The 18,263-nt window shown below is 37.8% G+C and overlaps 1 protein-coding gene across 1 annotated transcript in view; it reads left to right on the top strand.

The window, feature by feature from the left end:
* Nucleotides 1–18,263, top strand: part of PDGFC (platelet derived growth factor C) — a 204,247-nt gene that overhangs the window by 112,044 nt on the left and 73,940 nt on the right. Inside the window, exon 2 of the mRNA XM_047092102.1 lies at nt 1,247–1,442. Coding sequence (XP_046948058.1) covers nt 1,247–1,442 — 196 coding nt within the window. The remainder of the gene's footprint in view (nt 1–1,246; nt 1,443–18,263) is intronic.

The following is an 18,263-nucleotide window of genomic DNA, read 5'->3' as shown; positions in this document are numbered from 1 at the left end:
GATGATTTTTCTTCATAATGCACACTGGTATATATTCAAAGAACTTATATTGGTCTTAACCCTGTCTTCCAACCCTGACCATATAAAATAATACTTACCAAACTGATTGTTGAAATAGCCAAGTTTAAGAGAATGAAAAAGCTGCTTGAAGAATCATAACTTCAACTTACTAAAGTTATTTTGTTGTTTTTTTTTTAGCAATAAGACAGGTTATTATTTAACCTCAAAATCTTCCAGCTAATACATGACCCTTGATATTCAGTCTTTTAAATTCAAGAAATTTCTAAGAAAAGTATTCTTAAATTGCATTTTATCAATGTGAAATAATGTAATTTGAGTAACATAAATACTCAATGAACAGTTGCTACAATCACTGTTGAAGAATGGGGGCAAATTCACTATTTGTATTTAAAAACATTTTTTTTAATTTTATTTTTGAGACAGAGAGAGACGGAGCATGAGTGGGGGAGGGGCAGAGAGAGAGGGAGACACAGAATCCAAAGCAGGATCCAGGTTCTGAGCTGTCAGCACAGAGTCTGAAGCGGGGCTCGAATCCACGAGCTGTGAGATCATGACCCGAGCCGAAGTCGGACACTCAACCCACTGAGCCACCCACGTGCCCCACTGTTTGTATTTTTAAACATAGAATTATATGCAAGTTTCTTTTTAATATGACTCATATTTGATAAGTTCTTAGAGGATGAGGGCCTTAAGTCGGCTTTGTTATGATTTCAGGAATCCATGAGTTGGTAGTTTGACATTTCAATAATTAAGACTAATGTGTTATGTTCTTTCAAGTATAAAAGTACTGAGGTTTTTATTCAATATTGTTAAAATAGTTCCTTTTTGGGGTGCCTGGGCGGCTCAGTCGGTTAAGTGTCCGATCTTGGCTCAGGTCATGATCTCGCAGTTTGTGAGTTTGAGCCCCACGTCAGGCTCCATGCTGATAGCTCAGGCCCTGGAGCCTGCTTCGGATTTTGTGTCCCCCTCTCTCTCTGCTCCTGCCCTCCTTGCACTCTGTCTCTCTCTGTCTCAAAAATGAATATCAGAAAAATAAAAAATAATAATAATTCTTTTTTTTCTGGGTGAGTTCTGAAAAGAGTGATACTTGGTTTCTGTTGTGTGAGACATACCCAACACATGTTTGGGTTAAAATATGGATGATAGAGCAAACATTTATTTTGAAAACTGCAGTTTTCGAGATGTCTGTTCTAAATGTGTGTCTATGCCTCTATTTTTGCTTTAGGAGTACAAGATCCCCAGCATGAGAGAATTATTACTGTGTCTACTAATGGAAGTATTCACAGCCCGAGGTTTCCTCATACTTATCCAAGAAATATGGTCTTGGTATGGAGATTAGTAGCAGTAGAAGAAAATGTTTGGATACAGCTTACATTTGATGAGAGATTTGGGCTTGAAGACCCAGAAGATGACATATGCAAGTAAGTTACCGTATTCTTGAAATTCAAACAGAGTATAACGACTGTTATAGTTTTTCAAGTTGCTTCATTTTAATGATGTGATTTTATTTTATTTTTTTTCAGTATATGAAATTTACTGTCAAATTGGTTTCCATACAACACCAAGTGCTCATCCCAAAAGATGCCCTCTTCAATACCCATCACCCACTCTCCCCTCCCTCCCACCCCCCATCAACCCTCAGTTTGTTCTCAGTTTTTAACAGTCTCTTATGCTTTGGCTCTCTCCCACTCTAACCTCTTTTTTTTCCTTCCCCTCCCCCATGGGTTTCTGTTAAGTTTCTCAGGATCCACATAAGAGTGAAAACATATGGTATCTGTCTTTCTCTGTATGACTTATTTCACTTAGCATTACACTCTCCAGTTCCATCCACGTTGCTACAAAAGGCCAGATTTCATTCTTTCTCATTGCCATGTAGTATTCCATTGTGTATATAAACCACAATTTATTTATCCATTTATCAGTTGATGGACATTTAGGCTCTTTCCATAATTTGGCTATTGTTGAGAGTGCTGCTATAAACATTGGGGTACAAGTGCCCCTATGCATCAGCACTCCTGTATCCCTTGGGTAAATTCCTAGCAGTGCTACTGCTGGATCATAGGGTAGGTCTATTTTTAATTTTTTGAGGAACCTCCACACTGTTTTCCAGAGCGGCTGCACCAGTTTGCATTCCCACCAACAGTGTAAGAGGGTTCCCGTTTCTCCACATCCTCTCCAGCGTAATGATGTGATTTCAAATGGCATCTTTTGTTCTGTTTTTCTCATGTTTTTCTGATGATCCAAGAAATTTACCTTATTTAAGCTATGTTTCATTTAAAATCAGGAGACACATACTGTACATATGCATTCATTGGTTCATATACTGAAAATGGTTTGAAGTAACTTATGGCACAAAGTACATATAGAATAAAACAATTTGACATGACACTTAGAGAAAGAAAAGCCAAATAAAGGAATGTAGTTGTGCCAGAAAACCTAAGTTATGATTAGTGCTGAAAATTTTACATTTTCTCTTCCCGATAGCCAAGTCAATAAAAAAAACAATAAGTATTTAAAAGAAAAAGCAGTGCCCATGGGTGCATACTACCTAAATACACATATGGATGCTTACACGCACACACAGGATTAAAGAAATTTGGATATTTTGTCACAAAGAAGAAATGCAATTCTGAAAGCAGAATTAGAAGTTTAGACTAACATTATGGTCTGCCAGGTAGAAATTCATCATAATTCTCCTAGAGGCAATCATGAACCAAAGTCAGCTGGAGTCTTTCACCCACGCAAAAGACCACCTACTGTATGTCATACAAATATTACTCTTTAAGTCCTATGTGAATACACTTGTCAAGGTTGGGTGGTCTTATGAAGACTTTTCACTTCAATGGCATTTGTATATCATGAAAATATTTTACTTGAGCTTCTTTGTGGGGTTGTTTTCTCTTTGATATACAAGTTAAAAGAGAATTTTCACTTTATGGTATATTACAGATAAATATTTCAATGCAGATGAAATAAACTTTGTACTTGCTGTCATCACAGTTTGTATCTTTAACATTTGTGTAATGACTTTTTTTCACATTTCTTCTGTGACTGTGCATTTCATGTTATTTTTTTTTCCTCTTACATCTGTAATCTTTGACTTTAAGAACTGGAAGCTATTCTAGCTGCCTTTAGAGACTGTTATTCAACCCTTCATTTTATGGATAAGGAAACAGACCAGAGAAGGAAAGTAGCAGCCCTAGATACCATTCATATTTTATGCCTAAACAAATGCTAAGATCCATTTTTCCTCACACACATGTAGATAGTTTTTCACCATGCTAGACTGCGCCTCCTGGCTTCTTTTCATATGCTGGATTCCATAGCCTTGTTAAAAATTATGATGGCTTTAAGATTTTGCTCTCCTTGAAAAATCTTAGCACGTTAGTCTACAAGTTTCGTGCATGCTGACCAAAGACAGGAGTCTTCTGGGTCAGAGACATCAACAGCAGTAGCCAGAATGTTAGCCCTTCTTGTGCCATGTTCCCTAGTTCCTATTCCTACAGGTCAACGCCAAACGGGTCACTTAACACCTGCACGTCTGGGAGGTTGTGTTACAGGAGAGGCATTATATGCATGTGTGTGTGATGTATATTAGTAGTTAAGTAATAAAAATTAAACCATCATCCAGCATGCCTCGCCTAACTTGTGACTGAGCTTTACTCATTATTAGGCTCAACTTAAGAAAAGTGACACTTTCAATAATTCTGAACCTCCTTTCCCTTGTTCCTCCCTAATTACACCTTCTTCTTGTCCCTGCGAATATAATCATTGCTCTAAGCGTTTTTTTCCCCGTCTACTGATTTTCTCTATAATTTTACGATTGTCCATTTCTCTATGTACTTTCCTATAAAGAGTAAGTTGGTTATTTTTTTTGCCAGTGTTTGAAATATAGATCAATGGGATAATACTGTATTTAAACTGAAAAATGTGATATTTTAACGTCAGTTCACGTTGACGCAGATAGCTTAGATCATTTGTTTTCCTTGATGCATAGTATTCTGGTGTATGGTGAACGTTTTTGGTCTTTTCCACTTGATGAATGTTTGGCTTGTTCTCCTTGTCTGAAAGTGCAAGAAAAAAAAAATTCTGAGTCTATATCTAAGAACCACATTGCTGTCTTAATGCATATACATTTTCAATGTTAGTAGGTAAAGTTGATTTTTAAAATGACCAATTTATATTTCTACCAACAATATGCAAATATTTCTGTTACACCACATTCTCAACAACCTTTTGGTTGTCATTCTTTTCATTTTTGGTAGCATGGAAAGTATAAAATTGTACCTCAATATTAATTTTTATTTTTGTTTCCTGATTACTAATGAGGTTGATAAATTTTTGTATTATTATTGCCCACTCATATTTACTTTTCTGTGAAATGTCTGTTCATATCTTTTATACGGTTCTTAGTAGACTGCTTGGCTATTTAAATTTTGCTTTTCTTTTTTAAAAAAATTATGTTTATTTTATTTTTGAGAGAGAGAGAGAGTGAGCGGGGGAGGGAAAGAGAGAGAGGGAGACACAGAATCCGAAGCAGGCTCCAGGCTCTGAGCTGTCAGCACAGAGCCCGACATGGGGCTCGAACCCATGAACTGTGAGATCGTGACGTGAGCCAAAGTCAGATGCTCAACCGACTGAGGCACCCAGGCACCCCTAAATTTTGCTTTTGTTATTTAAGTCTTTGATTCATCTGTAATTATTTTTGTCTCTGGTGTGAGGTTTTTCATTAGGGTATCCAGTAGTGTCCCTGCATCATGTACTAAATAATCATTCTTTCCCGCAGGGATACGCAGAGCCAGTAGATTTGTAATCAGATTTCTGTATATGATTTGTTCTGGTACCTGGGGCTCTCTTCCTTTGCTCAGTTGTGTCCATCTATGTACCAAAACGATGCTGTCTTAATTATGTAGCATGTAGAAGCTCTGTGATAGGGAAGTCTCACCTCTTGTTTCTTCTCTTTTGGAACATCCGTGCTATTTTTCATTAATATATTTTTAGAAATAGGTTGCCAAGTTCCTTGAAAACTCCTGTTGTGATTTTTATTGTGATAGCATTGGATATATAAATCATTTTGATGAGAGTTGACATCTTTATAGAAATAACTTTCTATCTTGGAGAACTTTTGTTTCTCCACTTATTGGAATCTTCTTTATCATCTATACATTTTTCAAATGTTCCTTTTAGAGATGTTATGCATAATTATTTAGATTTATTTCTATATTCTTTATAGACTTGCTAAAATCCCCTTTCTGAAAAATATATTCTATTTGTATATTGCTGGTAGTTAGAAATGCAGTTGATTTTTTTTTTTTTGTATTGATCTTATATCCTGCACACTTGCTATAAGCTCTTTTATTTATTTCGTAATTATTCTGGGAACTGTTTTGGATTTAAGCAAAAAAAAAATCACATGATTTGTGAAAAAAAGATTCCTTTCTCCCTTTCAGTTTCTCTACTCTTTCTTTTCCATCTCTCATTAAGCTGTAGATTGTCTTAGCAGGTATCCCTGTCATCTTTCTGATTTTAGAGTTTCTTTAAAAAAAAAACTTTAAAATTTGGAATAACTTTAGATTTATGGAATGCTGCAAATATAGTGCAGAGAATTTCCATATATTCTTAACCTAGGTTCCTCCAATGTTAATATCTTACGTAACCATGTTATATTTGCATCATTGAAAACCTGACATTCTTGCAATACTCTTAACTACAGACTTTATTCAGATGTCAGTGGTTTTCCCTCTTTATGTCCTTTTCCTGTTTTAGGATTCTTTCTAGGATAAGCATATTGCATTTGGTCCTCATTCTCATCCAATCTGTGACAGTCCGTCTCTTTCATTTTATTCCTCGACCTTGACAGTTTTCAGGAGTATTGATCAGGTATTTTGTAGAATGTCCCTCAGTTTAGGTTTTTCAGATCTTTTCTCATGATTGCACTGAGGTTATGGATTTGGGGGAAGAATTCCAAATAGATGATATTCCCTTCTCCTCATATCATATCAGAAGGTACATACTGTCTCCCTTACTTATCACTGATGATGTTAATCTTGATCACTGAGGGTGGGTTGCTCCTCTGGTAAGGAAGTATGTTTCCCTTTCATTAGCTGTTAACTGGAGGCATGTAACTAAGTCTAGTACATATTCAAGGAGGAGTGGTTAAGTTCTGTCTCCTGGAAGGGGGTTATTTGGAATTTTTCAGAACAGAAAATTTGTGTTTTTTCCTTCTTCCCTCCTTCCTAACTCCCTCCCTCCCTTCCTCCCTCCTTTCCTTCCTTCCTTCCTTCCTTCCTTCCTTCCTTCCTTCCTTCCTTCTTTCCTTCCTTCCTTCCTTCCTTCCTTCCTTCCTTCCTTCCTTCCTTCCTTCCTCCATCATTTATATCAGTATAGACTCATGGATATTTATTTTATTACTTGTGTTATAATCCAGTCGTATCATTATTTACTCTAAAACTGAAATTGTTCCATCTTTGGCCAGCGGGAGTAAAAATTGTGCTGTTAATATACCAATATTGATTATGAAGATTTTTTAAAATTTTATTTAAACCCAAGTCAGTTAACATATCATGTAATAATGGTTTCAGGAGTAGATATTAGTGATTCATCACTTCTGTAGGGTATGATGATTAATGGAGATTCTTTTTTTTTTCTTTATTATGTCAAGTACTTCCTTAGTTTGTTAAGAGACACTTTTCCCATTTGGGAAAATTTTTTTTATTTTTTTAATTTCTGCATTTAAAAAGAAGTTATAGACATAATGACACTTTATACTTCACCATAAATCACCTAAAACCAAGGATATTTCCTATGTCATTTCAATACCGTTTTCACATGCAAGAAATTTAATATTAATATGAAATTATTACCTAATACATAGTTGATTTTCCAATCTCCTGATCCCAAAATGTTAACATTTTTTTTCTTTTTTGTTATTATGTTTTGATTTTGAACAAATCATTGACTATATGTTGCATTCGGTTATTATAACTCTTTTCTTGCCTTTTCTTGGCTGTTATGACATTGTTTTTTTTAAACAATCCAGGACATTTGTTCTGCAGAATCTCTTAGTGTCAATTTCTTTGAATATGTCTTCATAGTTAGGTCCTGCTTAAATATTTTGGCCAGAATGTTCTGTAGGTGATGGGCACTTCTGATTGCTCTTAATTCCAGTTTATTGTATTATCAGTGATGTGAGTTTGATTTCTCAATCCTGTTTTAGTTGTATCCTACCAATTTTGATAATGTGGCATTTTAATTTTTGTCCATTGGAAGATATTTAAAATGTCCATTGTTTGCTTCTTTTAAGCCATTATTATATAGAAGCATATTGTTCACATTTTATGTAAAACTATGAGGTTTTTAAGTGCAGATTTGAGGCTTTTAAATGAGAGATTTCTAAATTCACTTAATTTGGAGTAAAAAATATGGCTTGTTTGTCTATGACTGTTTAAAATGTAAGACTTGGCTTTATTTGCTTCAGATTTTTAAGTTTTCCAAATGTACTTAAAAAGAGAGTATATTCTTCAGTTGTGTGGTGCAAGTCTGTATATGTCCATTATATTAATTTGTGTAGTTGATCTGATCACAGCATCAGTATCTTTCCTGAATTTTTTTTTGATGTATCAATTACTAAGAGACAAATTAAATTCTCCTAACAGAGGATAAATACACTTGTTAGTTTCACCATGTAGGCCTACCTTTTTGCTTTATGTGTTTTTTGCTTTATATGTTTAAATTTTTTTTTGCTTTGTGTTTTTATCATCATATTATTATATATTATTAATAGTATATTATTTTTTGCTTTATAGATTTTTAAATTATGTTAGTTGGTGCACAGAAGTTCAGAGATCTGACCTTGTTTAGTCTTCATTGATATTTTGGTTTGGCTTTAAAGTATATTATGCCTATCATATTAACAAACTACCTCAGGTAACTGCAATCATTATTTGCCTGACATTCTTTCCATTCGTTTACTTTCACCTTTCCTGTGTCTTTCTTGTGCATGTGTGTGTGTATGTTAGTATGTACATCTGTGTGTGTTTTTGTTTTCTCTTATGAAAGGAATGTGAGTAGCAATAAAATAAAATTCAGTAAAAAAATCTTTATATTTAACTTAGGAATTTAATATAGTGCATTGTTTCTTATTATGTATATAACTTTGGGTTTGTACTTCATTTTTCTGTTTCTTCGGTTTCCTTCCTTGCATTTATTAACCTTCTTGTTCCATTTTTCTTTTCTGTGAATTTAGAAAGTATACATGCATTGTCACTTTTAAGTGGCTACCTTAGAAATGCCTATTTAACTTAATATCTAAAGCTAATCAATGTTTAGGTCCCCATCCTCAAAATATAAAATTACCTGAGAACATGTTAACTGCTGTGGAATGCTCACTCCCCAAATACCACCACACCTGGTTGATAAGACAGAGCTGTGTTTATGGCTTCCCATGATGACAGAGAACACCGCCTCCACGGTTTTAGTCGTGTCTGGGGGGGAAAAGCAAAACCAGATCTTGTTGAGAATTTGAAGTTTGGTTTAAAATGGATCCTTCAGTGTGGAAATTTGATTAGAATTGGGAAAGGCTCGGGGCGCCTGGGTGGCGCAGTCGGTTAAGCGTCCGACTTCAGCCAGGTCACGATCTCGCGGTCCGTGAGTTCGAGCCCCGCGTCGGGCTCTGGGCTGATGGCTCAGAGCCTGGAGCCTGTTTCCGATTCTGTGTCTCCCTCTGTCTCTACCCCTCGCCCGTTCATGCTCTGTCTCTCTCTGTCCCAAAAATAAATAAACGTTGAAAAAAAAAAATTAAAAAAAAAAAAGAATTGGGAAAGGCTCATGATATAATAGCTTGGAATCTACTGAAACAAGGCAAGGACTTTCGGGGTGAGGGGTTCAGCAGTGCTGGATTGTGAACTGTTGCTGCTTTTAGTTGAAGGAGTTAACGGCTCTTTAGGGAAGTTCCATATAGCCTGGGCAATAATGAAGACACTAAAATAGTAATGTCTTGTTACTGTAAACTGTTAACTGGGGGCGGTAGGTGATTTCATTCTTATTGTCCACACTGGTTTGGTTCTCATTGCATTTGACCCCACTCCTGATGGTATGTATCATAGAGACTGAGGATTTCAGTTTTGTATTTTTTAACTTTGTATGTAAGACATTTTATTATTTTTTTTTAAGTTTATTTACTTATTTTGAGAGAAAGAGAGCGCATGTGTGCGCAAGTGGGGACAGGGCAGAGAGAGAGGGAGAGAGAATCTCATAAGCTGTTAGATCATGACCTGAGCTGAAATTAAGTCACATGCTTAACCAGCTGAGCCACCCAGGTGCCCCATATTTTCTGCGAACAATATTTCTTTAGCTATACGCATGTGTCTACCTTTGGTGCCCCGAATATGTCTTCATAGTTAGGTCCTGCTTGCATTTCAGGATTTTTCTGCGTTTTTCTTGCATTTCACAGTTTGTTTTGTAGAATTATTTTACTTCCTCCTTAAGTAGAGTGTTTAAAAGTCTCTTAAGTGAAAGCCTGTTGGCAATAAGTGCTCAGCATTTCGGTATTTAAAAATGTCTTTATTTTACTTTCATTCTCAGAAGTTAGTCAGAATGGATATAGGATTTGAAGTTGTGTGTTTATTATGTTCTCAGTAGCTTTAAGATACCATTCAACTGTCTTACGGCTGCTGAGAAGACAGTCATCAGATTGTGGACATAGCCTTATAGTCTGCCACTGAGTGGTCCATTTTACAGAGAGAGACATGTGCATAGCAGGGGTGTGAGGGAAGGGATGGGGTTAGGGTCCGGCTCGGGGCTTCTTCTCTTGCGTGTACCACTTGTGGCTCATTACACCCTCAACTCCTGCTCTTGTGCCCCAGGACCCAGCAGATACTGACAGGATTACAGGGCATATTTTACCTCACTGAAATCTTCACTTCTTATGCTTATTTGTCTTCCAAAGAATTCTCTTATTTTCCTGATGTCTCACTATTACATTAAAACCACTTCTTTTCTTTCAGTCATTTATTCAGCAATTTTGTTTTTAATGTGCCCAGAGGAGTTTCTCTGCCTAATTTTGTCGACCATGTGGCTGGAATGTAGACTGTCGTCGAGCAGAATAAAGTTTTTCCTTAACACGGCTTGGTACTCTCAAGCTCAAGTTTAAAATTGTTTTTTTTGTTTATTATTATTATTATTATTATTATTATTATTATTATTATTTTTTAGAGAGAGAGAACACGAGACAGCGAGCGTGGCAGAGGGAGAGAGAGAGAAAGAATCTTAAGTGGGCTCCATGCTGAAGCAGGGCTAGATCCCAGGACCATGACCCTGTGTTTTAATGGCAACATTAACTTCTCTCCATTATAATGCCGTAGAACAAAAATACGTATGTTGGCCCCATCCAAGTGCATTTTAAGAATTTAAACTGCCCCATTTTAAATATTTTCCTAAGTCTGAAACATAGAAGAGTCTAGAAAACCTGAATCACTATGTTAACTGTATCTTTAGAAGAGGACAGACTCAGGTGAAATGTTTGACTCTTTCCCCATAACCCTACCGGCTGCTCACATCTTCTGTTATAAAGAGAAACACAGAGTGAGCTGTGTCTTTATGCTCTTTAAGACTGGTACTATTACAAGGAGCAAAACAAGTCAAAGGCAAATTAGACTTTATTGCTTTAACAAGCGGACAGGATATCCAGACGGTATGGTGGAGGGACTGGCTGGAATATGGAAGGGGCAGACGAAGAGAGAGAGGGAGTGGGTGTAGTTTGCTGTAAAAGATGCTTGAATATGTCAGTGTTGTGTGTATGTGGCTATTATGTTAATGACATATGGCGTACCTAGGAGGACTCATTTCTACTGGAAAACATCTTTCTTTTAATTCTTTCTGCTTGCTTTTCTAAGACAAATAATCTGCTTATTACATATAATATTTTACAGAGAGACGGACCATAATAGATAGCATTTGAAAAAAGATAGTCAGTCTGCCCAATTTAAAATATTACCTCATCTTCACCAAAATGACGGAGTTTCTTTTGGAGGAAATATTATGCCCCCTCACATTAGAAATATTTTAACAATAGAAATGCTAAATATGCTAAATGAAATAAACAGGTTCTTTTGTTAATATTTCGAATTTAAGATGAACAAAACAGTTTTTGTGGTTTCATTTTGAGAGAGAGAGAGAGAGAGAGGGAGGGAGGGAAGGAGGGAGGGACAGCATGCACTGGGGAGGGGCAGAGGGAGGGAGAAAGAGAATCCCAGTCAGGCTCGATGTGCAACGTGGAGCCCGATGCAGGGCTGACCTGAGCCAAAATCGGGAGTCGGACACTTAACCAACTGAGCTCCCTAGGCGCCCCTAGTTTGTTTTTTTTTAATTAAAAAATAATCTTTTGGATATTTTCCTCTCTTCCCGGCATTTATAGTGGGACTACTGTGGCATCATTATTTGCTCATTTATGTACTCTCACGTTCAACAAGCACTTCTTGAGCACTGTGGGAGGAGATGGCCCATGCCCCTAAGGAGCTCACAGTCTGGGGAAAGAGGCAGACAAGTAAATAGGCAATTGTAATAAAACGCCACCAGTTCCAGAATGGTAAACAGAGAGTCTAGTCATGACTGTAACTGGTTATGTTTAGATCACTGTGTTGACCATTTTCTAGCGCATACCCCTACTGTGTATTTTACTAGCAACAGTCTATAAATAAATATTATTAATTTATCACGGAGAAATCGGGATGCAGGAGTTAACCCTGCCATGCAGCCCTCGAAAACTCGGATACTCATTTTTTTGTGTTTCACTCTAGTAGATAGAACTTTCAAGGACAGTATGGATTCCTAATACCAATTTTACAATAACAGTGCAAGCTGTGAGTGATAAAATTTTCAGGCAACAACTGTTTTATGAAAAATATGTAAAAATATTCCTTAGTTTCATGACCATATAGATGAGATGAAAGGAAGGCAGTATTATTTATTTAGCTAATAATGACTTTAGAGACCCATAAGTGTGTCATAAGAATCTTTTTGCCAAGCCAAATGTTTTCATGAATTCCTTAAGAGGATCGAGAAAAGAAAAAGTCACCACTTTTACTATTTTACTAACCACCACTAGCTACCACTGCCATAAGCGACCTTAGGTTTTAGCACCGGATTCCAACGTGTCACATGAAGCTCCGGACCTACATAATCCCCAGCCTGAGTCTGCAAAACTGGGCCCGATGACGAGTAGCTGGGTGTTGAACTATAACTCAGAGCTTCAGTCCTGTTCATGATGGCAAGAAAAAGAGCCAAAAATCACAGAGGAAGTGAGGTACACCTTGGGAACCTTTCCGTAAGAGCAGATAAGGTTTGCCTGGTCAGATGATGGTTTGACCACTTTCTGTGACATGCCTGCTTCACCCATTGGCCAAGGGGAAGGGGAACCAGATTGACTTAGAGAATCCATTGTTCATCCCCACGACTTACTTTAGGGGCCCATCTATGCTGAAGCATATGCAGGTTGGTTAGCTAAGTAAATCACTTACCTTTTTTTTTTTTTAATTTTTTTTTAAACGTTTATTTTTGAGACAGAGAGAGACAGAGCATGAACGGGGGAGGGGCAGAGAGAGAGAGGGAGACACAGAATCTGAAACAGGCTCCAGGCTCTGAGCCATCAGCACAGAGCCCGACGCGGGGCTCAAACTCACGAACGGTGAGATCATGACCTGAGCCGAAGTCAGACGCTTAACCTACTGAGCCACCCAGGCGCCCCAATCACTTACCTTTTAAGGAGCAAGGGGAGGGTGCACGGAAGTGAGCTGTGTAAGCAGACAGTAGTGTCCTGCTATTGTCGTAACTAAAAAGTGATGTAAACATGAAAACATAGCAAGGTTACTTATCATCCAGAGAGGTATGGAAATACAGGGTGAATTAGAGCCTGGGAGCATAGATACGACCTCAGTGGGCTGACAAACACTGAAAAGTACTCAGTAAAAGTCAGTTCGAATGAAATAATAGGCGGATTAAAGAGGAATGAGCACTCCATGTAAAGGAAGCCTGCAGGTGGCAAATACCTGGAATAATTGGCGGGCGGTGAGTTTCTCTGGAGCTTGAGAGATGGTGGAGGTGTGACAAAGGGGAGGCTGTACTGTGGGTAGGGTCGAACTGGGAGGGATGTTTGGTAGGAAGCTGATAGATTTGTACTTCCTTTCTCCCTTCCTTATGCTATCAGAAGCCAAGGGTTTTGTTGCAGAACCAGGTAGGGTACTGGTCTGTATTTTCGAAAGAGAGCACTGACAGAAGCATGCAAAACAGATTGGAGAATTTGAAGGAAGTTCTACCTAACACCTGGAGTCGTCAGGAGGAATTTTGTTATTGCTCAAACAACAACACGTTACAGGTACACATTCTCTCGGACCTCCATTTTGCCTGATTATTTTCTCATTGATCCAGTCGCAGAAAGCATATATATTCCTCTCTTACCATTCCTCTTCCTGCCTTCACCGTTAAAGCTCTGTGTGGGTGGGTGGATGCCCACACACGTATGTGCAAAGAAAAGCTACGGAGATAGCCCAATGCCTTTTATTTCAAAGATACATTCTTGTCTGCTCCAGGGCACAAGTTTTTGGAAGGACAAAACGACCAATGTCAACGTTGCTGACATTGGAAATACTCGTATAAAATGACTTAGAATGTTAAATGATCATTTTATTATGGAGAAGAGATAAATGTCTTTCCTCTTTTCTCCAAGGGTCAGGCCAAGTTTACCTGGGCTCTGAGAAGAACAGATGATACAGGCCAATATCGCATAGTGTCTAAGAATAATAACACTAGTTCAGCGACAGATGCACCCTAAAAAATTTAAGTTTTCCTGGTAGGTAGTAATATAAGTCAACTATATACGTGGGAGTCATACATGGAAATATAACTTGAAGACTCTTTTAGTTTCAAGCAACCACAAATAAGTAACCAGCTTAGAAAGGAAATGTTTGGATCACGTTTCTGAACATTTCAGGGATAGGCCTTATCCAGGTTCCGAATGATGCCATCAACTTTCTGTCTCTTTTTCTCTGCCTCTAAAGACTTGTTCCCTGTGGTTGACTTCTTTGTCAATCTGTCTGTCTTCATAAAATGCAGAGAAGTGCCAAGATTTTAGCACTTGCAGTCTCTAAAGGCTGCAAGAACTTTTCCTGTACAAGCTCTCAGAAGAGTTTTGATTGGCCTGGTTTAAACCAAGTATCTATCCCTGGACCAATTAATATAGAGGGATCTAGGTGCATGTGTTACTGTTCTTGGCAAGACTTGGATTACATGCCCATCCCAGGGCCAAGTGATGGACTGTGATTGGTGGAGAAATGGTCCCTGAAAACAAAATGGTTTATTTTTTTCCACCGGAAAGAGGAAGAGGAGCTGGTGGTACAAAAATAACAATCTCCATTATCAGTGTGAAAAGCCACAAAGAGTTGAAGTGCAGCTTTCAATCTTCCACTTAACTGTTTTTCCTACCTGCATCTCTGGCCCCAGAGTAAAATTGTCTTTAGAGTGAAGATTTGCCAGTGCCCTTTCCAGCAACTCTTTTGAGTGTAGTTAGTTCGATGCCATAATTTATAGTTTGGTTATCCTTTGACCTCTGTAGCAATTACTTTTGTAACTTAAAAAAAAAATCATTCCCAAGAGGGCTTAAAATGAAGGGTGGGGATGTGACCAAGTCTGAGATCAAGGGACTCTGCCCTTGGCTAATGAGATGTTTTGGTTTTATGTTTTGAAATGTTCAAAATCAACATTTCAAGTAGAGAAAGAATGTATCCTGCAACTCCCAAACTCGTGTCTGGCTCACCCAGGGTCTGTCTCTCACTGGCCCTTTACCTTTTTTCCCTCGGCATCTTACCCTCTCCTCTTCCACTCCCCAAAACCTCCCTCTGTTCTTTGCCCTCCTTTTCCACCTTCTCTGCTGGATCATTGCCCAGATACTGCTTTCTTGCATTGATTTAGAATGAGTCTTACAGTTTCACACTCTGAAGATTTGGGAAGATTGAAATGCCATTCTTTGTGCCATGTCTTTGCTTTCAGTTGCAATCTTGCTGCCACTGGGATAATGATGAGACCTCTTGTTGGAGTTATCCATCTGGTACAGGGACATCCATATGGACAACTTCTGGGACCAATGGAATACCCATACTCCTAGCCAGCTAGCCAGTCACCTATGTATGCAATTTTACCCAAGAGGAAAAACTAAGCAAGAACCATAGAGCACCAGTCATGACTAAAGGACCTCTAGATGTGCAGATCTTCAATATACTGTTGTAATTCTGCACTGGCCTTTCTTTTCTCAGCACTTCCATGTTTTATGCAGTTGTTTCTCCAGTATTAAGTTATTAACATTATTTTGCTGTATGAACTTTCAAGTCACACACTTTCTCCTGTTCACCTGGCCCTGACTCTTGGAGTACTAGAATGTGTTCAGATCTCAGCTTTCTTTGTGGAACAGCCTACCTTCTGAAGAAGCCAATCTTTAAATAGGCTGTCTCCTCTGGATTTTATAATACAGGCAGGTACTGATTTGAGATTTATTTTTAATTATTTGATGAAATTGTTTGTAATTATTATTTGATTTCCCTCTGAAGTTTTTTTTTTTCCCAGAGTGACTCCAAAACATCTAAATTTTACAAAAAGATTATTGTTTTGCTATGGAATTAACAAAAGTGAGATTAACATAGTTAACAAAACTTGTCCAAGTTAAGCTTGAAAGATTTTGTTGTATCTGATTCACACGTGAAGGTACAGAATAAAAGTTAAAGAACACCTCCCCAGCTTCCTTGGCAATGTTGGTCATACTTGTATCTCTGTTTTCAGTAGAAGGAATGATACAAATATAATATCCTATTCTGTGTTTGCTGCAGATGAGGTAGCATAATCATGAGTCTTAGTAGAATGATGCAGTATTGGTCATAACAGATGCTTGGCTCCCGGCTTAAGAACAAATGGCAAGACCTCTTTGTAGTCACAGACATTCACTCAAAGGTGAGAAAGGAGGAAGGAGGAGACCGAGGTTCCTGCCCCTGTGGAGTTAACTTTGCCTTTGTGACCACGCATTCAGAGGACTAGGATAGCAGGTGATCTGGTGAGATGTAGGTACACGAATATGCTCTTGCCCAGAGTAACGTATACCTTCTTTAATTTCTGTCAATAGATATGTTCAGGTTACTGGTACATGTAGAGGTGTATGTTTCTATTCCATTATTAATATCCTAGAGGAGACCATAGGAAAGGAAAGTTGTCTTCATTCCATCAAAGTGATATCCTGAATGCATTTTTCAGTACATACAGTGGTAGGACTACCAGTTTGGGAAATGAGGAATTCCAATTGTGCTTTGCTCCATGTAGTATACTGATCACTCACTTCTATCTGTAGGATGAATTGGCAACTTATTTATGTGAAAGATTTTAATCTACTAGGAAGAACACTAGCTTGGAATGCCTACATGTTTCAGATTCAGCTCTGACATTGGCCACTGGCTATTAGCCTTGGTTAACTTATTTATTAGCCTGCTTAATAATTATATTATTAAATTATAACCAAAATGAGAGATTGGGTTCCAGATGAAGGTTGAAGTCACTTACAACACCGAAAGATTTGTCTCCCTAGAATATTCACAAATATACAGGGGCACTAACATTTATTTTGCCTTGATCCCAACAAGAATAGTTCTAAAAAAGTTCTTTTGAAAATATTCACTTAGGATAATATTATAACTTTTCTGTTTTTCAATGGAAAAGAATCACTTCAGAGTTTTCAGACTGTTCATTTATACATGATCCTTTGAATTAAAATTCATTTTTTAATTTGACATTGGTTTTACGGTAAATTCTTAAAGTTCTGATAAAGTCCATATTGTAATCACTTTACAAAAAACAATTTTCAGGGTGCCGGTGGCTCAGTTGGTTGAGTATCCAACTCTTGATTTTGGCCCAAGTCATGTTCCCAGGGTCATGGGAATGAGGCCCACGTCGGGCTCCGCACTAATTGTGGATCCTGCTTGAGATTCTCTCCCTTTCCCCCTCCCCGACTCTACAAAAAGAAAGAAAAAGAAGAAAAAACAATCTTCTGGAAATGCCACTGTTTCACATTAGTCCCCTCCATTCTCTTGTCATCCCACCCTCTTCTGAATAATGTCAACAGATTACCTGTGTGTTACCCAGCTCCATTCCTTCCCATTTTTGAGCTTTAAGAATCTTCTTCCTCTAGGGGCGCCTGGGTGGCTCAGTAGGTTGGGCTTCCGACTTCAGCTCAGGTCATGATCTCGCTGTCCCTGAGTTTGAGCCCCGCACCAGGCTCTATGCTGACGGCTCAGAGCCTGGAGCCTGCTTCAGATTCTGTGTCTCCCTCTCTCTCTGCCCCTCCCCCACGCATGCTGTCTCTCTCTCTCTCTCTCTCTCTCAAAAATAAATAAACATTAAAAGAAAAAAATCTTTTTTCCTCTAAATTAAATTTAATATGAAAAAAAGAAAAAAAAGTTCACTGCTTAGAAGTCTATTAAGTGCTCGGTTGTTTCTTTTATCATTTTAAACTTTTAGCTGGATAACTCAAGATCGCAAAGAATTCCTAAATAAAAGGGAACCAAGAAATTTTTGATTCACTATGCTACTAATAGTTATATAGTGAAGGACTTACCCATTATACACAATACTTTTAAAACTTCATTGCCCAAAGATTTTTCTTCCCCCAAAAATTATTCCCCACAGCTGTTTGAAGCACTTGAAAAATGTTTGAATAAATTGTCAAATCCCAAGTACACTTTGCTCCCTGTCTACTGAGACACACAGATGGTTTCCCCATATGGCAGCTGATTTAACCCCCCTACCCCTTTCTCACCAGAAACCCCACACACTAACTTCAAAAACATCATCTACTTCTTGACCTTTCTATCTGTAGCTCTCCATCTCAGTCTGTCAGTTTGAATAAGCAAGCTAGTTCATGATATCAAAATATTTGTGTAAATGGAACCGGTCATAATTTATTGCTTCTAAAATTATTTCATGGGATTGTGGTAGGCACTGTTTTTGCTGAGGCATTGAGGTTAATCTCCGTGGAAATGAGGCCTGCACTGTATGTTATCCTAGGGTATTTTGAGGGGAAAAAAATCTCTCTAATCACAGTTTACTTACTATTTGTCTAGATTAGGAACTTCCAAATAAGTGGTTATAATAGTTGGACATCATTCTGCAAATGATGACACTCCTCTACTGAGCTTACCAAAATTCAGATACTTGTT

Source organism: Lynx rufus, unplaced genomic scaffold, assembly GCF_022079265.1.
Source record: "Lynx rufus isolate CCGP_SWC_20201006 ecotype Redwood Valley unplaced genomic scaffold, mLynRuf1.p SCAF_3, whole genome shotgun sequence".
Classification (NCBI taxonomy): Eukaryota; Metazoa; Chordata; class Mammalia; order Carnivora; family Felidae; genus Lynx; species Lynx rufus.
Note: the sequence above shows the minus strand (reverse complement) of the source record. Positions and strands in the feature narration are given on the sequence as shown.